Genomic DNA, 18,031 nt, shown 5'->3' with positions numbered 1-18,031 from the left:
GGGGGGGGGGGGGGGGGGGGGGGGGGGGGGGGGGGGGGGGGGGGGGGGGGTAATGGTTTTTAGTTTTAAGTATAAAAGTTATTGAAATGATTGATTTTTATGAGTGAGATTATAAATGTGTATGTATATAGTAGAGAATATGATCCTCACCAAAAAAAAAAAATAGTAGAGAATATGATAGACATTAAAATTCAAGATATTAAAATATTTTATATCAATTAAATAGATTTTTTTGCAATGTTTAGTAATGATACCTTAGCGAAGTAGTACGAATGGTAAATGGCGCTTGTCTTTGAGCGGTTTAAATCGAATAAGATCAAATAAATACTTTTGGTTAGGGTCGAAGAAGGCAACCATATTATAGATATCAAGTTCACAGTCAGATGAGAAATGACAAGTCACTAATTCTTGTTATCATTTAGATAGCAAATGCTAAGTCCTCGATCCATGTCGTTGGACAGGTAACTAGTACCAAAACCCTTTAAAAATGAAGTTTGAGAATATACAATTTATCTTCTAAAATCGATTGTCATTGACCAAAGAAATTAGATGTTGATGAGTGTTACCCATATTTAATATAATCATATGTTATATCATTACATTAGCTACTAAATAAGTTATTAAATATTGATGATTATATTAGCAATAATTTGTAATTAAATGCATGAAATTGTATCAAATTCTCAAAAAAGGCAAGGTATATTTGCATCTTTCAATCATATTGATACTTTGAATGAAGCATATTACAACATTATTCTTTTCCATATACTTATTTTTATAATAAAAGCCTTTAATTAGTAAACACCATTTGACTATTTTGAGTTTATGTTCTACTAATTTTAATAAAATTAAACAAGTATATTAATTTTTTAATAAATGAATGACTTGATTTTCTTATTAAATTTAAAATTTTAAAAATGGCATTATAACTTTTTTTTTTTTTTTTTTTTTGCATTTCATTTCATATCAAATACAAATTTAGGATTAACTGTCACTTGGTTGATTTTGTATAGTAAATCAATTTGAATTAGATTCAACTAAATTAGTTGAATAACTGTATTTGATCCGACAAAGATAATAGATTCCGATATGTTTGTCTTGTTCTAACGTAGACAACCAATCATCTATCATTGACACCAAGATTCTTGTTTTCATTATAATTTTATTTTCATTTTTTTATAAAAAAAAAAATCAATCTAACACACCTTTCTTGCATGTTTTATTTTATATTTCAAAATAGAGAAAAAGATTGATTTTATCCAAAATGGATAGTCAAGTGGGTGGAGTATGATTCATGTACTTGAATGTGGCACGCTCAATTATTATAACTATTGCATTTTCTTTCACACATGTTGTACACGTCACAGTGGCCCAAAACCTACCCCGTAGTGGTGCGAGTTATGACTACCAAAAAAAGGCCCGTGAAAGCATAGGCCTAACAAGCCTAGCCAGCTAAGGCCTATGGCCCACGCGAGCCGAGAGCCAACGTGTGTGTGTGTGTGTGTATATATATATATATATATATATATATATATATTCAAAAACATTTTCAAAAAAATATTTAAAAAAAAAAAAAGACTGCGAGCCGGCTCACAGAGCATGCCAACCCATGTGGAACGGGCTAGGGTTGCATGAACCTTAGTCTGCTGGCCTGACAGGTCGGTCTACTTTGACATTAAGTAATCTTTTTAATCTCATACATATCTTCAGACTTGTTGTCTCACTCATTAGAGGTATCTATAGTTCAGCCAGAATTAGTCACTAGTCCTTATAGTAAAAACACTGAATACACCCAAAAAAAGGAGTACTCCTTAATAGTAATTGCCCATGTTCCTTGTGATCACTGAAAAAGACAGATTTAGTTTACTCTTACAAGCCCCAAAAGCCACTCACCATTCATTATATTGTTTGTAAGGATAACAATATCATATCCCTTAGCCTTCATGCTAACATAATATCTTCAACTTCTCTACCCATCTTCCTCCTCCAAACCGTCATCCATGGCAACAGACCCGACATGGCCACAGCTCCTCGGAAGCGAGAACTGGGAAGGTCTACTAGACCCACTAAACCTCACCCTCCGGCAACTCATTCTCCGCTGCGGCGACTTCTGCCAAGCCACCTACGACTCCTTCAACAACGACGCCAACTCCAAATACGCCGGCACCTGCCGCTACGGCAAAAACTCCTTCTTCCACAAAGTCATGCTCCAAGACGCCGATAACTACGAAGTGGCCGCCTATCTTTACGCCACCGCGAAACTCCCCGTCCCCGAGGCCTTTCTCCTTCACTCCCTTTCTCACGAATCGTGGGACCGCGAGTCCAATTGGATTGGCTATGTCGCTGTCACCAATGATGCCGTTAGCGAAGCGCTCGGCCGCCGCGAAATCTACGTGGTGTTTCGTGGTACCACCACGGACTTTGAGTGGATCAACGTGTTTAGTGCCAGGCCTGTATCTGCTGAGTCTCTGCTTCGTTCCACTACTAGTGGTGACAAGGAGGATAAGGAGGAGGATGATGATGATGATAAAGTCCCCAAAGTCATGTTTGGTTAGCCTCCAAAATTGAATGAATCTCCTCTTTATATTTATATTTTTTAATTTATCAAAAAAACTTAGGTTGTGTTTGGTTGGTGGGTTTAGGCATAAGGAATGGGTATGAAAGTGATTGTTTGTGTTTGGTTGATAGGTTTTGTGAATGCTATGAGTTTGGAATATCTCATTAATGACAAAACACATACCCTTATTAAATAAGGGTTTCATCTCCCTTCCTCCTTTCTTCCTCAACTATTAATAATCATTCCCATTCCACCCAATTACCAAACATGTTAAATACTTTCACCAAAACACATTACCATTACCAAGTATTTGATATCCATTCCGATTCCGATTCCCATGTGCGAACCAAACGCACCCTTATAGTTACTATTGGAAAGGTGATTTTGGAGAAGTATAACTTTATCTAGCAAAAGACTACAATCCTTTAAGATGAAGGAACTTCTTGTGTGCAGTAAACAAAAATATAGTCTCTGTTGGTTAGTTGAGTCACCATAATTTATCTCTCTACAAATTGTCGAACTGTGGTGTGAGGGCCATAGTGGCGATTCTATTTTCTTATTACACTTTTCGTCCTTTAAGTTATATGGTAATTGTAGATCCCATCCCCTAAGTGTTGGTCATGTTCACTTTTTGTCAATGAGTTATCATTGACGTTGCATGTTTCGTTCATTTGTTAATAAAACATTATGGACGAAATTTACAATTTTAGTATAACTCAGGGATGAAAAGTGAGCACAAGGGTGAAAAGTGCAACGCTAATGATAACTTAGCGACAAAAAGTGAGCATAACCAACACTCAGGAACGAATTTACAATTACCTAATAACGACTTAGGGATGAAAAGCGAAATATTTCCTTATATTTATATATTTTGATTTATAAAAAAATTGGCACTTACTATCCGAAAGGTGATTTTGGGAGAAGTGAGTCTTATAACCTTAGCTAGTAAAAGGGTATAACCCCTCAAGGTGAAAGAGCTCCTTGTACACAATGAGCAAAAATCTAGTCTCTGTTAGTCTGTTGAGTCACCATAATTTTTATATCCCTCCACCAACTGTTAAACCTTGGTGTGGAGCCCTTGGGTGGGAGCTTCTACTTTTTTGGCACAAGGAAAAGACCACTACCCCACAAAAAGGTAAATCAACATAGCTTATACATAGTTAATCGACTCAAAACGAAAATAACATCCAATAAACAGCTCAGAGTCAAAATTTAGAATGTTACATTGCATTTTGGCTACCAAAGTCAATGGTCTGTGCAAATGATTTTTCTGTATTATTTAGATATTTGAATTCCCCATCTCATATTTAAATCATTAGTTATTCTCATTTGAGTCACCTTATTTTGGTTTTAGGTTGGCTCACACTCTATACTTCAAAGGATCCAAACTCACCCTTCACTACCCTAAGTGCAAGGGAACAACTCCAAAGAAAGATTGAAGAGCTAAGGAACAAATACAAAGGAGAGAATTTGAGCATCACAATCGCGGGGCATAGTCTCGGTGCAAGTTTAGCAATCGTAGCAGGCTTCGATTTATGCGAAAACGGTGTCAACGACATTACGGTGACGGCCATCGTCTTCGGCAGCCCTCAAATTGGCAACAAAGTGTTCGATAAAATGATGGGTGAACTAAAGAACCTTAAAATCCTACACATTCGCAACAAGATCGATATGATTCCTGAGTACCCAGGAGCCCTGTTAGGGTACGTGAAGTCGGGATTAGAATTCGTGATCGATCACAGGAAATCGACGAGCCTGAAGAACTCGAGGAACCCGGGTGATTGGCACAACTTGCAGGCCATGTTGCACGTTGTGGCGGGGTGGAATGGGGAAGATGGGGAGTTTGAGTTGAAGGTGAAGAGGTGTGTGGCCCTTGTGAACAAGTCTTGTGAGTTCTTGAGGGAAGATCTTTTGATTCCGGGGTCATGGTGGGTTGAGAAGAATAAAGGAATGATTATTGATGAAAATGGAGAGTGGGTTTTGGCATCACCTACAGACGATGACCTACCCGTTCCTGAGTATTGATTATGTATTGGCTATTGTCATTTAGGTCAGACAACCTTATCTGGTAAAGGATCAGCCTAGAAGACAGCTTCTTATAACTAAGAATTTTGTGATTATTAAGTTAATTGTCAGAATAATCCTGATGTATTTTCGTTGAAATTTGTGTATTTATTTGTTGTTTTTGTATTACAATGGGTGTGTAATTGTGTGTGTCTCAATAAAAAATTTAAATTTCACAATTCGGCTTGGTTGTTGCCTAGCTATGTGCACTTTCATATATAAATTTGTTCGTTTTAATGTTTTAACTAGCCCTAATATAAGGTATATAGGTAGCTGGCTAGATGACACGAAAGTAAAAAATATATAAATTAAAACATGTCAAAAACACTAGTAAAATTACTCAAATCACTTGTGGTATCTCTTAATTGATTTTGGTAAATTGTAAATAAAAATACAAGATTTGTCCTGATTCTAACAGAGTGGAAGTTTCACCCATATTAGACTCCTACACTACAAAGAATAGAATATCAATTAAATTGTCCAAATTACAAACTTAACTCGTATTTGACCTAGATCTTATGGTACTTCCTCAAGGCAAATCTCTCTCTCTATATATATATATATATATATGAGAATACTTAAATTTTTTCTAATAATTATTGTTGTCTTTGTAAAAAATTTTAAAAACTTATAAATCTTATTTCAATCTATTTGACACTTAAAATAATTTAAATTTTTGGTTTAAAAATAAATATTAATTTTAGGTAAGGTCAATTTTTTTTTTAATTTTGCCCCAGACATATAAAATGATATATAGATTGATAAGACCAGACAGGAGAAGTATGTATGTATATATATACTTTCCAAAACCTATTAGAAATCAACAATTACTTTCAAACTTCTAATGGGACTTGGAAAGTACGTAATTCCCCAATTCTAAAGGGATTAGGAAAGTAATCGAGCGTGATTCCTATATATAACACACATCCCTTAGGTCATAACCTAACATTCGCTCTTAACCATAGCGCAGCAGATCATAGTTTCCTTAAAGAAATTCTCTACACTGAGTTCGACTACAATCAAATCATGGTTTCTCTTAAAGACATCGAACACAACAATTCCCTTCCGACGGGTCCTTACAGATTCGAGTATCTACTTGCGGCGTGTAAACTCGAACAACAGAGATTGCTGCTGCGGGAGGAAGATGATGATGATGCTGATGATCGTCACTACCATCATGCGATTACTAATGTTGTTGGACATCCTAGTACCATCTGTAAGAACGATGAGCCCAAACCAGTTTCAAAGGTCAGAATAGTGGAGGAGAAAAAGGAGATGAAACTGAAAGGTTCGGTTGAGGGCAACTGCTTGAAAAAAGTGAGAATGATCGGAAAGAAGAGTACCAAACCACGAACCACCGGCGGGAATCCTTCTCCACCCAAACTTCACTCCCTTGATCAGTCAGCACGGGAATTGAATCCTTTTCTGCCGCCCAAACTTTACTCCCATGACCAGTCAACATTGGAATTGAATCCTTCTCTGCCGCTCGAACTTCACTCCAATGACCAGTCAGCACTGGAATTGAATCCTTCTCTACTGTCCAAACTTCATGACCAGTCGAGCTGTCCATGCAGGCTGGAACTGAATCCTTCTCCAACAAGGAAGAGATCCAAGAAAGAGGGAGCGGCGGAGAATAAGCGAAAGCGCGGCGGCGGAATCAACATCCAAGAACCACTACCGCCAGGGCTGGCGGAGAAACTCAACAACCTAATTCCCCACCTGCCCAACCTGCCCAACAATCAAGAAGCGCTGAATGCGAAACTGGCGATTGAAAAAGAACTCAAAGAAACAGACGTAAGCAACCACCATAACAGGATGTCTATTCCGTCGAAGCATATACACCAGAAATTTCTGAACAGAGAGGAAGAGCTTAAGTTGTGTGAACGCAACGAGAAGAACGTGGGTTCCATCGATGTCCCGTTGATAACGCCGACGATGGAAATGGTAACGGCGAGCTTGAGACGGTGGCCGATGAATAAGCAAAGTGGACCTCCTAGCATCTCTTACGTGCTAACAAGTACGTGGAACAAAATCAAACAACAGAATAAGCTTAGAAGTGGGATGAATGTTCAGTTGTGGGCTATTCGTATTGATGGAGTCTTGTGTTTCGCTCTCACTCTCAAGCCTAAAAAAAAAAGGAAAATAGCCTGGTATAGATAGATACCCACTTTATTTCATGATGTAAGAACATTTGTGTTTATACTGCATATAATTTTGTACGGTGTTTGTGAAATTACCATGCAGTAGATTATGAAATATCCAAATTGCTTTCCAACCAGTAGTTATATCGTGGACCATGATCTACAAAACTTCGTGGACCATGGTCAAAAAAAGAAATCGTTGCCGTTACAATTTAGCGGAGCTCCGTAAATGAAATTATAGTTTATTTTAAATGTACTGCTTCACATTTGTTTTCATATTATCAAATAAAACTGTAGTTATATCAAAATGAAACTGTATGTAGTTGTGTTGAAAGGAAACTGCGATTTATATAAAATGAAACTGAATAATAGTTTCACATATTTGAGTGTATATTGTCCAATGAAACTGTAGTTATATCGAAATGATACAGTAGTTGTGTTGAAAGAAAACTGCATTGTATATAAAATGAAATTGAATAACAATTGCACATATTTGAGTGTATAATGTCGAATGAAACTGTAGTTATATCGAAAAAAAATTGTAGTTGTGTTAAAAGGAAACTGCAGTGTATATAAAATGAAATTGAATATACTACACTAGCATAGAGTTACTTTACTCCTAACGGCGCGGACGACACCGACAGTTGCTATTTCTTTTCATTAAAAAAAAAGGGCGCTGTTTTGGGCCATGGTCGAGAGTATAATTTGCGCTTTCCAACACCCCATGTGTTCCCATCAAACACTTGTCTTAAGATTATAACAGAACCAACAACAGCAAATGGAAAAATTAAAAAACACAAATACAAAATTGTTAGAACGAGGTACATGCAAATGAAGAACGGTTTGCAAAATATTTTTAAGAATATAAACATTCATATCGGGATACTAAAGCAGAGTTCAAGACAATAAGATTGGAAAATAAACAAACGAAAAAAGAAAATAAGGAGTTAAGAGAAGAGGTAAAAAAAAGATATAGCTAGCAAATTAAAGAAAATAAAAGACGGGGGGAAAAGAAGCATAGTGCAGAAAAAAAAATGCTAGTGAAAGTCTAGTGGATGTGAAAATGAGCTTTAAGTGAATTTATAGAGGTTATAGAGAAAATTTTAATGGATGCTTTAATCAAAGTATCAAATCATTAAGATTTTTGGCTCTGCACATATTGTTTTGAATACTACACCTGACCTCTCATATGAGGTAGCAATTTGGTGTGAATCACAAAATCTTTGACGTTCTACTTATATTTATGTTTTATTTTATAAAATTCTATGAATAATTAATTTTCTATTTGTATGTTATCATAACATTGTGATGGTCTATAATCTTATTTTTAAAAAACTTGGTTGCCGGTTTCTCCGAGAAAGTGACCAGTTTAGTGGCCGAAGATCAAGTTTTAAAAAAAATACATATGCAAGTGGGACTTGTGTATCTCGAGATACGTAAGTATCACCTGCTTCTGACAATGAACACATTAGAAAAAGTAACACATTTTTGAAATGTCCTATTTTTGTTCACAATTATTACTTTTGTCCTATTAGGATTAGGATTTTTGACCCTAAAAAGTAGTCTACATTTTAACAGAATTGTGACAAATATAAATGCCACTTTATCTACTTTTATATCATTACCACTAGGATTGTTGTTTGCATTGGTTTTTGGATCCACCATCCACTAAATTGTAATAATAAACTGGTCTAACCATGATTTACAATACGTTATACCTTATTATTATCACTTCTTACTGTATACTAGTTCAAAAGATTTCGAATTATACACGTTAACAAATAATACATGAGAGAACTTAGTATAAGATTATTGAAAGTTTAGTCCAAAAAGAAAATTAAATAAATTGATTAATTAGCTGCATATTCTAAGTAACTAAAACCCACACCACACGCCTTTATTTTTTTGAGAATATGGTAATAATTCACTTGTCCAAAATTACTTTCCAAATCCTATCAGAAATCAACAATTACTTTCAAAATTCTAATCTTACTTGGAAAGTACGTAATTATTGTTCGGTTGGGACGATTTCCCAATTCTAAAGGGATTTGGAAAGTAATTCAGCGTGATTCCTATATATAAGTATAGCACACATCCCACCCATAACCTAATATTCGCTTTTAACCACAGCGCAGCAGATCATAGTTTCCTTAAAACAAATTCTCTACACTGAGTTCGACCACAATCAAACCATGGTTTCTCTCAAAGACATCGAACACAATACCCTTCCGGCACAACTGACATTTTTGTCGGAGATTAAGATAGAGAAGGTGGCAAAGGAGAAGGAGAGCGTCTGCTTGGAAAAACTGAGACGGCCCCGAAAGGTGACTACTAAACCACGAACAACCCGCGTCTCATCTTGTCGCGATAATAATCCTTCTCCGAACGGTAAAAGGAAGAGATCGAAAAACGAGGGAGCGGCGGAGAATAATAAGCGAAAGCGCGGAAACAACGTCCAAGAACCGCCACCAGAGCTGCCTGAGAAAATCAAGAGCCTAATTTCTCACCTGCCGGAAACCCGAGAGGTGTCGAGGGCGACATTGGTAATTCAGAAACCACTTACAGTAACAGACGTAAGCAACCACCATAACAGGATGTCTATTCCGTCGAAGCATATACGGGAGACATTTCTGACCGAAGAGGAAGAGCTTAAGTTGTGTGAACGCAACGAGAAGAACGTGGCTTCCATCGATGTCCCGTTGATAACGCCGACGATGGAAATGGCAAATGTGAGCTTGAGACGGTGGCCGATGAATAAGCAAAGTGGACCTCCTAGCATCGCTTACGTGCTAACAAGTACGTGGAACAAAATCAAACAACAGAATGGACTTAGAAGTGGGATGAAAGTTCAGTTGTGGGCTATTCGTATTGATGGAGTCTTGTGTTTCGCTCTTACTCTCAAGCCTAAAAAATAGCCTGGTATAGATAGATACCCCACTTTATTTCATGATGTAATTAAGAACATTTGTGTTTATACTGCATATAATTTTGTACGGTGTTTGTGAAATTACCATGCAGTAGATTATGAAATTTCCAAATTGCTTTCCAAACAGTAGTTATAGTGTGAAACATGGTTTACAAAGTTTTGTGGCACTGTTTCTTTAAGTAAAAAAATGGTTGCCGTTACAATTTAACGGAACTCCGTAAATGAAACTATAATTTATCTCAAATGATATTGCCTCACATTTGTTTTATATTATCAAATGAAACTATAGTTGTGTTGAAATGAAACTGCAGTGCATATAAAATGAAACTGAATAACAGTTTCACATATTTGAGTATATGTTCTCCAATGAAACTGTAGTTATATCGAAATGATATAATAGTTGTGTTGAAAGAAACGGTAATGCATATAAAATGAAACTAAATAGCAGTTTCACATATTTGAGTATATAATATCGAATGAAACTGTAGTTATATCAAAAAAGAAACTGTATAGTAATTGTGTTGAAAGAAAACTGTAGTGTATATAAAATAAAATTGAATATGTTACACTAATATAGAGTTACTTTACTCTAACCACGCAAACGTCACATATGGATGCTATTTCTTTTCATTAAAAAAAACGGTAACGTTTTGGACCATGGTCCACAGTATAATTTGCGCTTTCCAACACCCCATGTGTTCCCATCAAACACTCGTCCTAAGATTATAACAGAACCAACAACAGCAAATAGAAAAATACAAAATTGTTAGAAACACATGCAAATGAAGAATATAATGGTTTGAAAAATATTTTAAGAAATATAAACATTCATATCGGGACGCTAAAGCGGAGTTCAAGACTATAAGATTGGAAAATAAACAAATGAAAAAATAAATAAAAGAGTTAAGAGAAGAGGTAAAAAATTTAGCTAGGAAATTAAAGAAAATAAAAGACGGGGAAAAGAAACATATTGCAGAAAAAAAAAATACTAGTGAAAGTCTAGTGGATGTGAAAATGAGCTTTAATTGAATTTATATAGGTTATAGAGACTTTGAAAATTTTAATGGATGCTTTTTTTTCTTTTTTTTTTTTTAAAAAAAAATTTAATGGATGCTTTAATCAAACTACTTATAATTATTAGATTAAAATGATATAATGATGATAATGATAAATTTTTGTATGACGGTTCACAATGCAATATAAACCCTAGTCCATGGTATAACAATTGACTAACCAAAATTTTGCTCGGGGGATCGAATGAAGGGGGCCACCCCAATTCCTTTTATATATATGTATAGTACGTGCGTGTTATCTTGCCACAAAATATCTCTTGAACTAAACATTTCCTAAGAGTTTAACTCGTAAAGAGGATTTATATAGTATTAAACTTTTTATTTGTGAAATTTATTTATAATTTTAATTGTAAAATTTTAAAATTTATTTCTAATTGAGTAATTTAATACTCATGTTTATAACATGTGTTTTTTTGTTTGAATTTTGTAATGTAAAAAAATATTTTATTACTTAATTAATTAATTTATATGAAATATATTTTGTGATTTAGTTATTAAAAATAGTTTTACAAATTTATTTTTTAATGAATCATCTGGCCAATGTAATTTGGAATTGAGTTTTTTTACCCTACAAAAAAAAAAACTTAAAATTGACGACCTATCTAAAATTAAAGAAAAAGTATTTATAAATATCATATGAATAGAGAAGATGTGAGATTGATAATGTGTTTTTTAATTTGAACCATTTTACCCAATTAATTATGTTTTATTTTTTATTAATACTTTTAACGTGTTTTGAAATGTTTTTAAATCTAGTCATGGTAAAATAAAAAATAAAAATTCTAGCGGTGCCCATGTTTATAAAATTGTTTTATAAATTTTTATTAATAATTAATTTATTATGTTTTATAATAACAATGTATTTTTTATTTTAAAATGTTTATTTATTTTTATACATTATAATAAATTTTTATTAATAATTAATGTATTTTTTATTTTAAAATGTTTATTTATTTTCCCAATTCTAAAGGGATTTGGAAAGTAATTCAGCGTGATTCCTATATATAAGTATAACACACATCCCATACCCTAATATTCGCTCTTAAGTCTTAACCACAGCGCAGCAAATCATAGTTTCCTTAAAGAAATTCCCTACACTCAGTTCGACTGACGACTACAACCAAACCATGGTTTCTCTCAAAGACATCGAACACAATACCCTTCCGGCACAACTGACATTTTTGCCGGAGATTAAGATAGAGAAGGTGGCAAAGGAGCGCATCTGCTTGGAAAAACAGAGACGGCTCCGAAAGGTGACTACTAAACCACGAACAACCCGCGTCTCGGAGTCATATCCTTCTCCGAACGGTAAAAGGAAGAGATCGAAGAACGAGGGAGCGGCGGAGAATAATAAGCGAAAGCGCGGAAACAAAATCCAAGAACCACCCCCAGAGCTGCCTGAGAAAATCAAAAACCTAATTTCCCACCTGCCCGAAACCCGAGAGGTGTCGAGGGCAAAATTGGTAATTCAGAAACCACTTAGAGAAACAGACGTAAGCAACCACCATAACAGGATGTCTATTCCGGCGAAGCATATACGGGAGACATTTCTGACCGAAGAGGAAGAGCTTAAGTTGTGTATGCGCGACGAGAAGAACGTGGAGTCCATGGATGTCCCGTTGATAACGCCGACGATGGAAATGGCGAAGGTGAGCTTGAGACGGTGGCCGATGAATAAGCAAAGTGGACCTCCTAGCATCTCTTATGTGCTAACAAGTACGTGGAACAAAATCAAAGAACAGAATGGACTTAAAAGTGGGATGAAAGTTCAGTTGTGGGCTATTCGTATTGATGGAGTCTTGTGTTTCGCTCTCAATAGCTTGGTATAGATACACCACATTATTTCATGATGTAAAAATATTCGTGTTTATACTGCATATAATTTTGTACGTGTTTGTGAAATTACCTCGCAGTAGATTATGAAATTTGCAAATTGCTTTCCAACACCCCATGTGTTTCCATCGACACTCGTCCTAAGATTATGGCTATCTTTGACGCAGCTTATTTAGGAGCTTATAACTCATTTTAAAACTCTATTTGGTAATGTTCTCAAAATAAGTTAGTAGCTTCAAATAACGGTTTATTATTTTATTTTAAAACGTCATTTAATGTAGTGTTTCAAAAATAAGCCATTAATTTCCTAGCTTTTTTTCCTCATCTTTATCCTTATTATATTAAATAAATGACATTACCCTCCAAATTAAAATCATTTTCCTTTCTCCTATATCTGCAACTATTCTCCTTTATTATTATTATTATTATCATTATTATTATTATTATTATTATTATTATTGATGATAGGTAGGAGAAATCCGCAATGGCATTGTTATTTTATTATGAGATGGTAGATCATTATTATGCTAATAATTTCATTTCAAAATGTTAAATTTTAATATGTAAGCAAACCCATTTAAATTTTACGAAGATGCCATTTTTAGTGTTTTTACATTTATTAACTTATCAAAAAGCTAATTTTACAAAACATTTTTAACTTTAACAACTCTTCAGTTTTCATATTCTAGGTTATAGTTTTTTAACTTTCAACTCTACCTTTTCAGCTAACTTTGTCAAACATAGTTTATAACATAACCAGCAACAACAAATAGATTAATTAAAAATACAAAATTGTTAGAAACACATGCAAATGAAGAATGGTTTGCAAAATATTTTTTTAAAATATAACATTTATATCGGGATACTAAAGCAGAGTTCAAGACTATAAGATTGGAAAATAACAAATGAAAAAAGAAATAAAAGACTTAAAGAGAAGAGGTAAAAAATTTAGCTAGCAAATTAAAGAAAATAAAAAACGGGGAAAAGAAACATAGTGCAGAAAAAAAAAATACTAGTGAAAGTCTAGTGGATGTGAAAATGAGCTTTTAATTGAATTTATAGATGCTATATATATAGACTTTGAAAATTTTAATGGATGCTTTAACCAAAGTATCAAACTACTTATTAGATTAAAATGATTAATAATATCTCATTCAAAAGAGTTCGACATTTTCATCCGTATTTTTTCAATTTTTTGAAACACAAAAAGTCAATATCGCTTATGACTTTCTATTTAGGAGAGTCACTATATATCACTTGATCATAATGTCATTGACTGTCCTGTATATTCATTGAAGTTCAAAAGAGTTCGAATTGTACACGTTGACAAATACTTGAGAGAACTTAGTATAAGATTATCGAAAGTTTAGTCCAAAAAATAAAATTAAATAAATTGATTAATTAGCATATTCTAAGTAATATTCTAAGTAATTAGTTTTCAAAAAATATATATTCTAAGTAATTAAAACCTACACATCATAATGTCATTGACTGTCCTGTATATTCATTGGAGTTCAAAAGAGTTCGAATTGTACACGTTGACAAATACTTGAGAGAACTTAGTATAAGATTATCGAAAGTTTAGTCCAAAAAATAAAATTAAATAAATTGATTAATTAGCATATTCTAAGTAATATTCTAAGTAATTAGTTTTCAAAAAATATATATTCTAAGTAATTAAAACCTACACCACACGCCTTTATTTTATTGAGAATATGGTAATAATTCACTTGTCCAAATTACACTCTTGTAAGGAGTACATCAAATTGTGGTACTATTATTATAATTCAAAAAAATCATTATAGTCACAATTTCAATTAAATCAGTCCAGGTTGACTCGATGAGGCTCAAATCTATCCCCTCTCCTATAATCCATATAAAAGTGTAACCGGGTGCTACTAGACCATAAGATCTTTAGCAACATAATTTATATTCTAAAAGTTCACTAGCATTACATAATTTCAACTTCAATACTAAAAATACATCATTTAGGACCTGACAGGATGCAGAGTGGACCCGGGTCAATGCATGGCCACAACTGCAATGGCATTATATTATTATATATATTATTTCTTCCATTTTCTCAAAAGCCACTTTGATCCAAAACTTTATCCGGTGACCCTTCAGTGTTTTGAATCTATGGAACCGGAACCAACATGGGAGGAGCTGCTGGGGAGCAACAACTGGGAAGGTCTACTGGAGCCTCTGAACCTCACTCTCCGGCGACTCATTCTCCGGTGCGGCGACTTCTGCCAAGCCACCTACGACGCCTTCAACAACGACGCCCACTCCAAGTTCGCCGGAACCAGCCGCTACGGCAAAAACTCCTTCTTCCAAAAAGTCATGCTCCAATCCGCCGATGACTACACAGTCGCCGCCTTCCTCTACGCCACAGCCCAAGTCGGCGTCCCGGAGGCTCTGTTCCTCCACTCCCTCTCCCGCGAATCCTGGGACCGCGAGTCCAATTGGATCGGCTATATCGCCGTCACCTCCGACGCCGTAAGCGAAACGCTCGGCCGCCGCGAAATCTACGTGGCGTTTCGCGGCACCACCAGGGACTACGAGTGGATCAACGTGTTGGGCGCCAAGCCGGAGGCCGCAGAGCCCCTGCTCCGCCCCAAATCTTTGAGAAAAGGTTCTCGTATCAGCAACAGTAACAATTCCGGCAGCAGTAGTGACAGTGATGATGATGATGAAGAAGTTCCCAAAGTCATGAAAGGTGAATACATACTTCAAATAAACCTTTTGAATCTAAGAAAATGTGACAAATTTAGCCAAGTTTGTCAGGCCGGGAATATCTATATATATTATATATCATGGGACTCTAGCCAAAAGGCACAACTTATGTTATTCATAACTGATCAACTCAAATAAAAAAGGCTGATATTTAAATTTGTGATATTGTGATTACAAGTTTGTATCTATAGTCATGTTAACTTTGAGGTTAATGTCTATCGGCCTTATTATTTGAGTTTAGGTTGATTTTCTTTGCTAGTCTAGTAGTTTTCCCTTTGTTATCAATTTTTTTTTAAAAAAAAAAAGTGCTTTTAGTCTTATTTGGTAAAATAGTTAGCATATATCAGTCAATTCTACCTTATTTGAGCTGTTTAATTTAGTTAAACAATCAATACGAGTGTTTGGTTAATCAGTTTTTTTTTTAACTTCAAATTGCTAAAATTTAAAAAGTTGCTTTGAACAACTTTTTCAATTAACTTGTTGAGAAAAGAAATTATACCAAATAGCTATCCTAACAACGAATTCAACAAACATATTTCTACAATTAGTTAATATTATCAACCAGTCATATACTCTAACTCGATCAATTAACTAACAGCTACTCCGTATTTGCTAACAACAGGGGTATGTATAATTTTGTGTGGTTTCAGGTTGGCTCAAAATCTATGTTTCAAACGATCCAAACTCAGAATTCACTAAGCTAAGTGCCAGGGAACAACTCCAAACTAAGATCGAAGATCTTAGGAGCGAATACAAAGATGAAAACCTGAGCATAACACTCACAGGGCACAGTCTAGGCGCCAGCTTATCAATTCTAGCCGCCTTCGATTTATGCGAGAACGGCGTGACTGATATTCCGGTGACGGCCATCGTCTTCGGCAGCCCCCAAGTCGGCAACAAAGTGTTCAACCAAGCCATGAACCAATTCACCAACCTCAAGATCCTGCACGTGCGCAACAAGATTGATCTGATACCGCATTACCCGAGCAGCATACTCGGGTACGCGAAATCGGGGACAGAGCTGGTGATTGATACCCGGAAATCGCCGAGCTTGAAGGACTCGAAGAACCCGAGCGATTGGCACAATTTGCAGGTAGGGGTATTAACGAACAGAACATAAATGAAGGGAGGAGGATGTTCGTGTTCGTTTGTTAAGGTTTTTGTAGTATTTGTGTTCATGTAGTGTTTATTAAAATTCACGAACACGTTTACTTGAAAACGTTCATGAACACTTAATAACTAAACATCTGCACATGTTCATGATCACAGTGAACAAAGTAATCTACATTCAGAAATAATTAATAACCAAACAAATCATAATACAAATAATTGAATAAGTCCATCCAATGACCTTATTATCCATGTGTGTATATATATTAAACGAACTTGTTTACGATCAGCCAACGAGCTTCTATGTTTGTTTACCTTAATAAATAAACGCTTACCAAACACGAATACGAGTAGTTTGCTGAAAGGTTTGTTTGCTAACTAACACCTCTATTTGCAGGCGATGCTTCACGTGGTGGCTGGGTGGAATGGGGAAGATGGGGAATTTGAGATGAAGGTGAAGAGGAGTTTGTCGCTTGTGAATAAGTCCAGTGGGTTCTTGAAAGATGAGTGCTTGGTTCCGGAGTCATGGTGGGTGGAGAAGAATAAAGGAATGGTTGTTGATGACAATGGAGACTGGGTTTTGGCTTCACCTGGAGATGAGGACCTACCTGTCCCTGAATATTAATCATTTGCCAATTCCACTCTAGCTTTTTGTTTAATTAATACAAACTTTTATATATTTTTAAAATGTGTGATGTAAATTTGTATTTATTGTCTTCCACTTGTATATAATATATGGAATATAGATAGTATTTTACATAAAACGAAATTATGGGATGACTGTATATTGGGCTTGCATGAGTTTGAGCATGTGCATGTGGATTTAAACTTTCAAGTGAGAAAAGGAAGAAATTGAAGAAAATGTGAGGAGTTTAGAGTTTAGACCATACATAGATATATAGTAAAGAATATTATTTTTATCATATCCTTGTCTCGTTAATACACTTGAACTAATATATAGGTAACATCGTGCATACACTCCGGGGCCATTTGGTTCACGGAATTTTAGATCACCCTAAGGTAATAAAATTACCTCAATAATGTAATGTGAAATTTTGGAAATGTAAGATTACCTTATGTGTTTGGTTAAAGTTGTAGTGTATAATATTAACTTTTTTTTTTGGGGGAGGGAATAAAAGGGAATAGCATATATTAAAACAAACTCGAAATACAGCTTGTAGGGTAGACTCCCACACCTTAAGGACAGATGAAGAACTAGTTGTTTGCGCTACCACATGATTTGCTAACTTTTTGACATGGCGAACCAAAATATAATGTTCTCAATGCCACAAGCAATCAAACGACACTACTTAATTAATAAATAGACCAACATGAGAAAAGTCTTGTCTAACAGAATTAAAACTAGAACAAAAATTAAGGCAATCCGACTACACAAAAAATCTAATTTCCGGAGAAGTCTTGATCCATGATAATGCCTCCTTCACCGCCAAAGCTTATGCTAGATAAGGATCTTGAGTACAAGGTAGACGTCCACTAAGCATTGCAACAAAAACACCATCATAGTTTCGAATAATAGCTCCAAAGGACGCACCGTTTGCATGGATAGCAGCATCAATATTGCACTTTAGGA

General features: G+C 35.1%; 5 protein-coding genes across 5 annotated transcripts; all 5 read left to right on the top strand.

The window, feature by feature from the left end:
* Window positions 1–1,927: 1,927 nt before the first annotated feature.
* LOC116026863 (phospholipase A1-IIdelta-like) lies at window positions 1,928–4,764 on the top strand. Its single transcript, XM_031268291.1, has 2 exons — window positions 1,928–2,550; window positions 3,912–4,764. The coding sequence occupies exons 1-2, from the start codon at window positions 2,001–2,003 to the stop codon at window positions 4,580–4,582; spliced, it is 1,221 nt and encodes a 406-aa protein (XP_031124151.1). The 5' UTR covers window positions 1,928–2,000; the 3' UTR covers window positions 4,583–4,764.
* An 883-nt stretch (window positions 4,765–5,647) lies between these two features.
* On the top strand, window positions 5,648–6,781 carry LOC116029083 (putative B3 domain-containing protein At3g49610). Its single transcript, XM_031270969.1, has one exon. It carries the CDS (start codon window positions 5,648–5,650, stop codon window positions 6,779–6,781), a length of 1,134 nt encoding a protein of 377 aa, XP_031126829.1.
* A 2,173-nt stretch (window positions 6,782–8,954) lies between these two features.
* On the top strand, window positions 8,955–9,677 carry LOC116029073 (B3 domain-containing protein At5g24050-like). The gene has a single exon (XM_031270958.1). It carries the CDS (start codon window positions 8,955–8,957, stop codon window positions 9,675–9,677), a length of 723 nt encoding a protein of 240 aa, XP_031126818.1.
* A 2,211-nt stretch (window positions 9,678–11,888) lies between these two features.
* LOC116029036 (B3 domain-containing protein At3g25182-like) lies at window positions 11,889–12,590 on the top strand. Its single transcript, XM_031270919.1, has one exon. It carries the CDS (start codon window positions 11,889–11,891, stop codon window positions 12,588–12,590), a length of 702 nt encoding a protein of 233 aa, XP_031126779.1.
* A 2,120-nt stretch (window positions 12,591–14,710) lies between these two features.
* LOC116017764 (phospholipase A1-IIdelta-like) lies at window positions 14,711–17,253 on the top strand. Its single transcript, XM_031258400.1, has 3 exons — window positions 14,711–15,313; window positions 15,981–16,423; window positions 16,838–17,253. Exons 1-3 carry the CDS (start codon window positions 14,734–14,736, stop codon window positions 17,063–17,065), a joined length of 1,251 nt encoding a protein of 416 aa, XP_031114260.1. The 5' UTR covers window positions 14,711–14,733; the 3' UTR covers window positions 17,066–17,253.
* The last annotated feature ends 778 nt before the right edge of the window (window positions 17,254–18,031 follow it).

Source organism: Ipomoea triloba, chromosome 1 (genome assembly GCF_003576645.1).
Source record: "Ipomoea triloba cultivar NCNSP0323 chromosome 1, ASM357664v1".
Taxonomy (NCBI): domain Eukaryota; kingdom Viridiplantae; phylum Streptophyta; class Magnoliopsida; order Solanales; family Convolvulaceae; genus Ipomoea; species Ipomoea triloba.
This window is presented reverse-complemented; position numbering and strand designations above follow the sequence as displayed.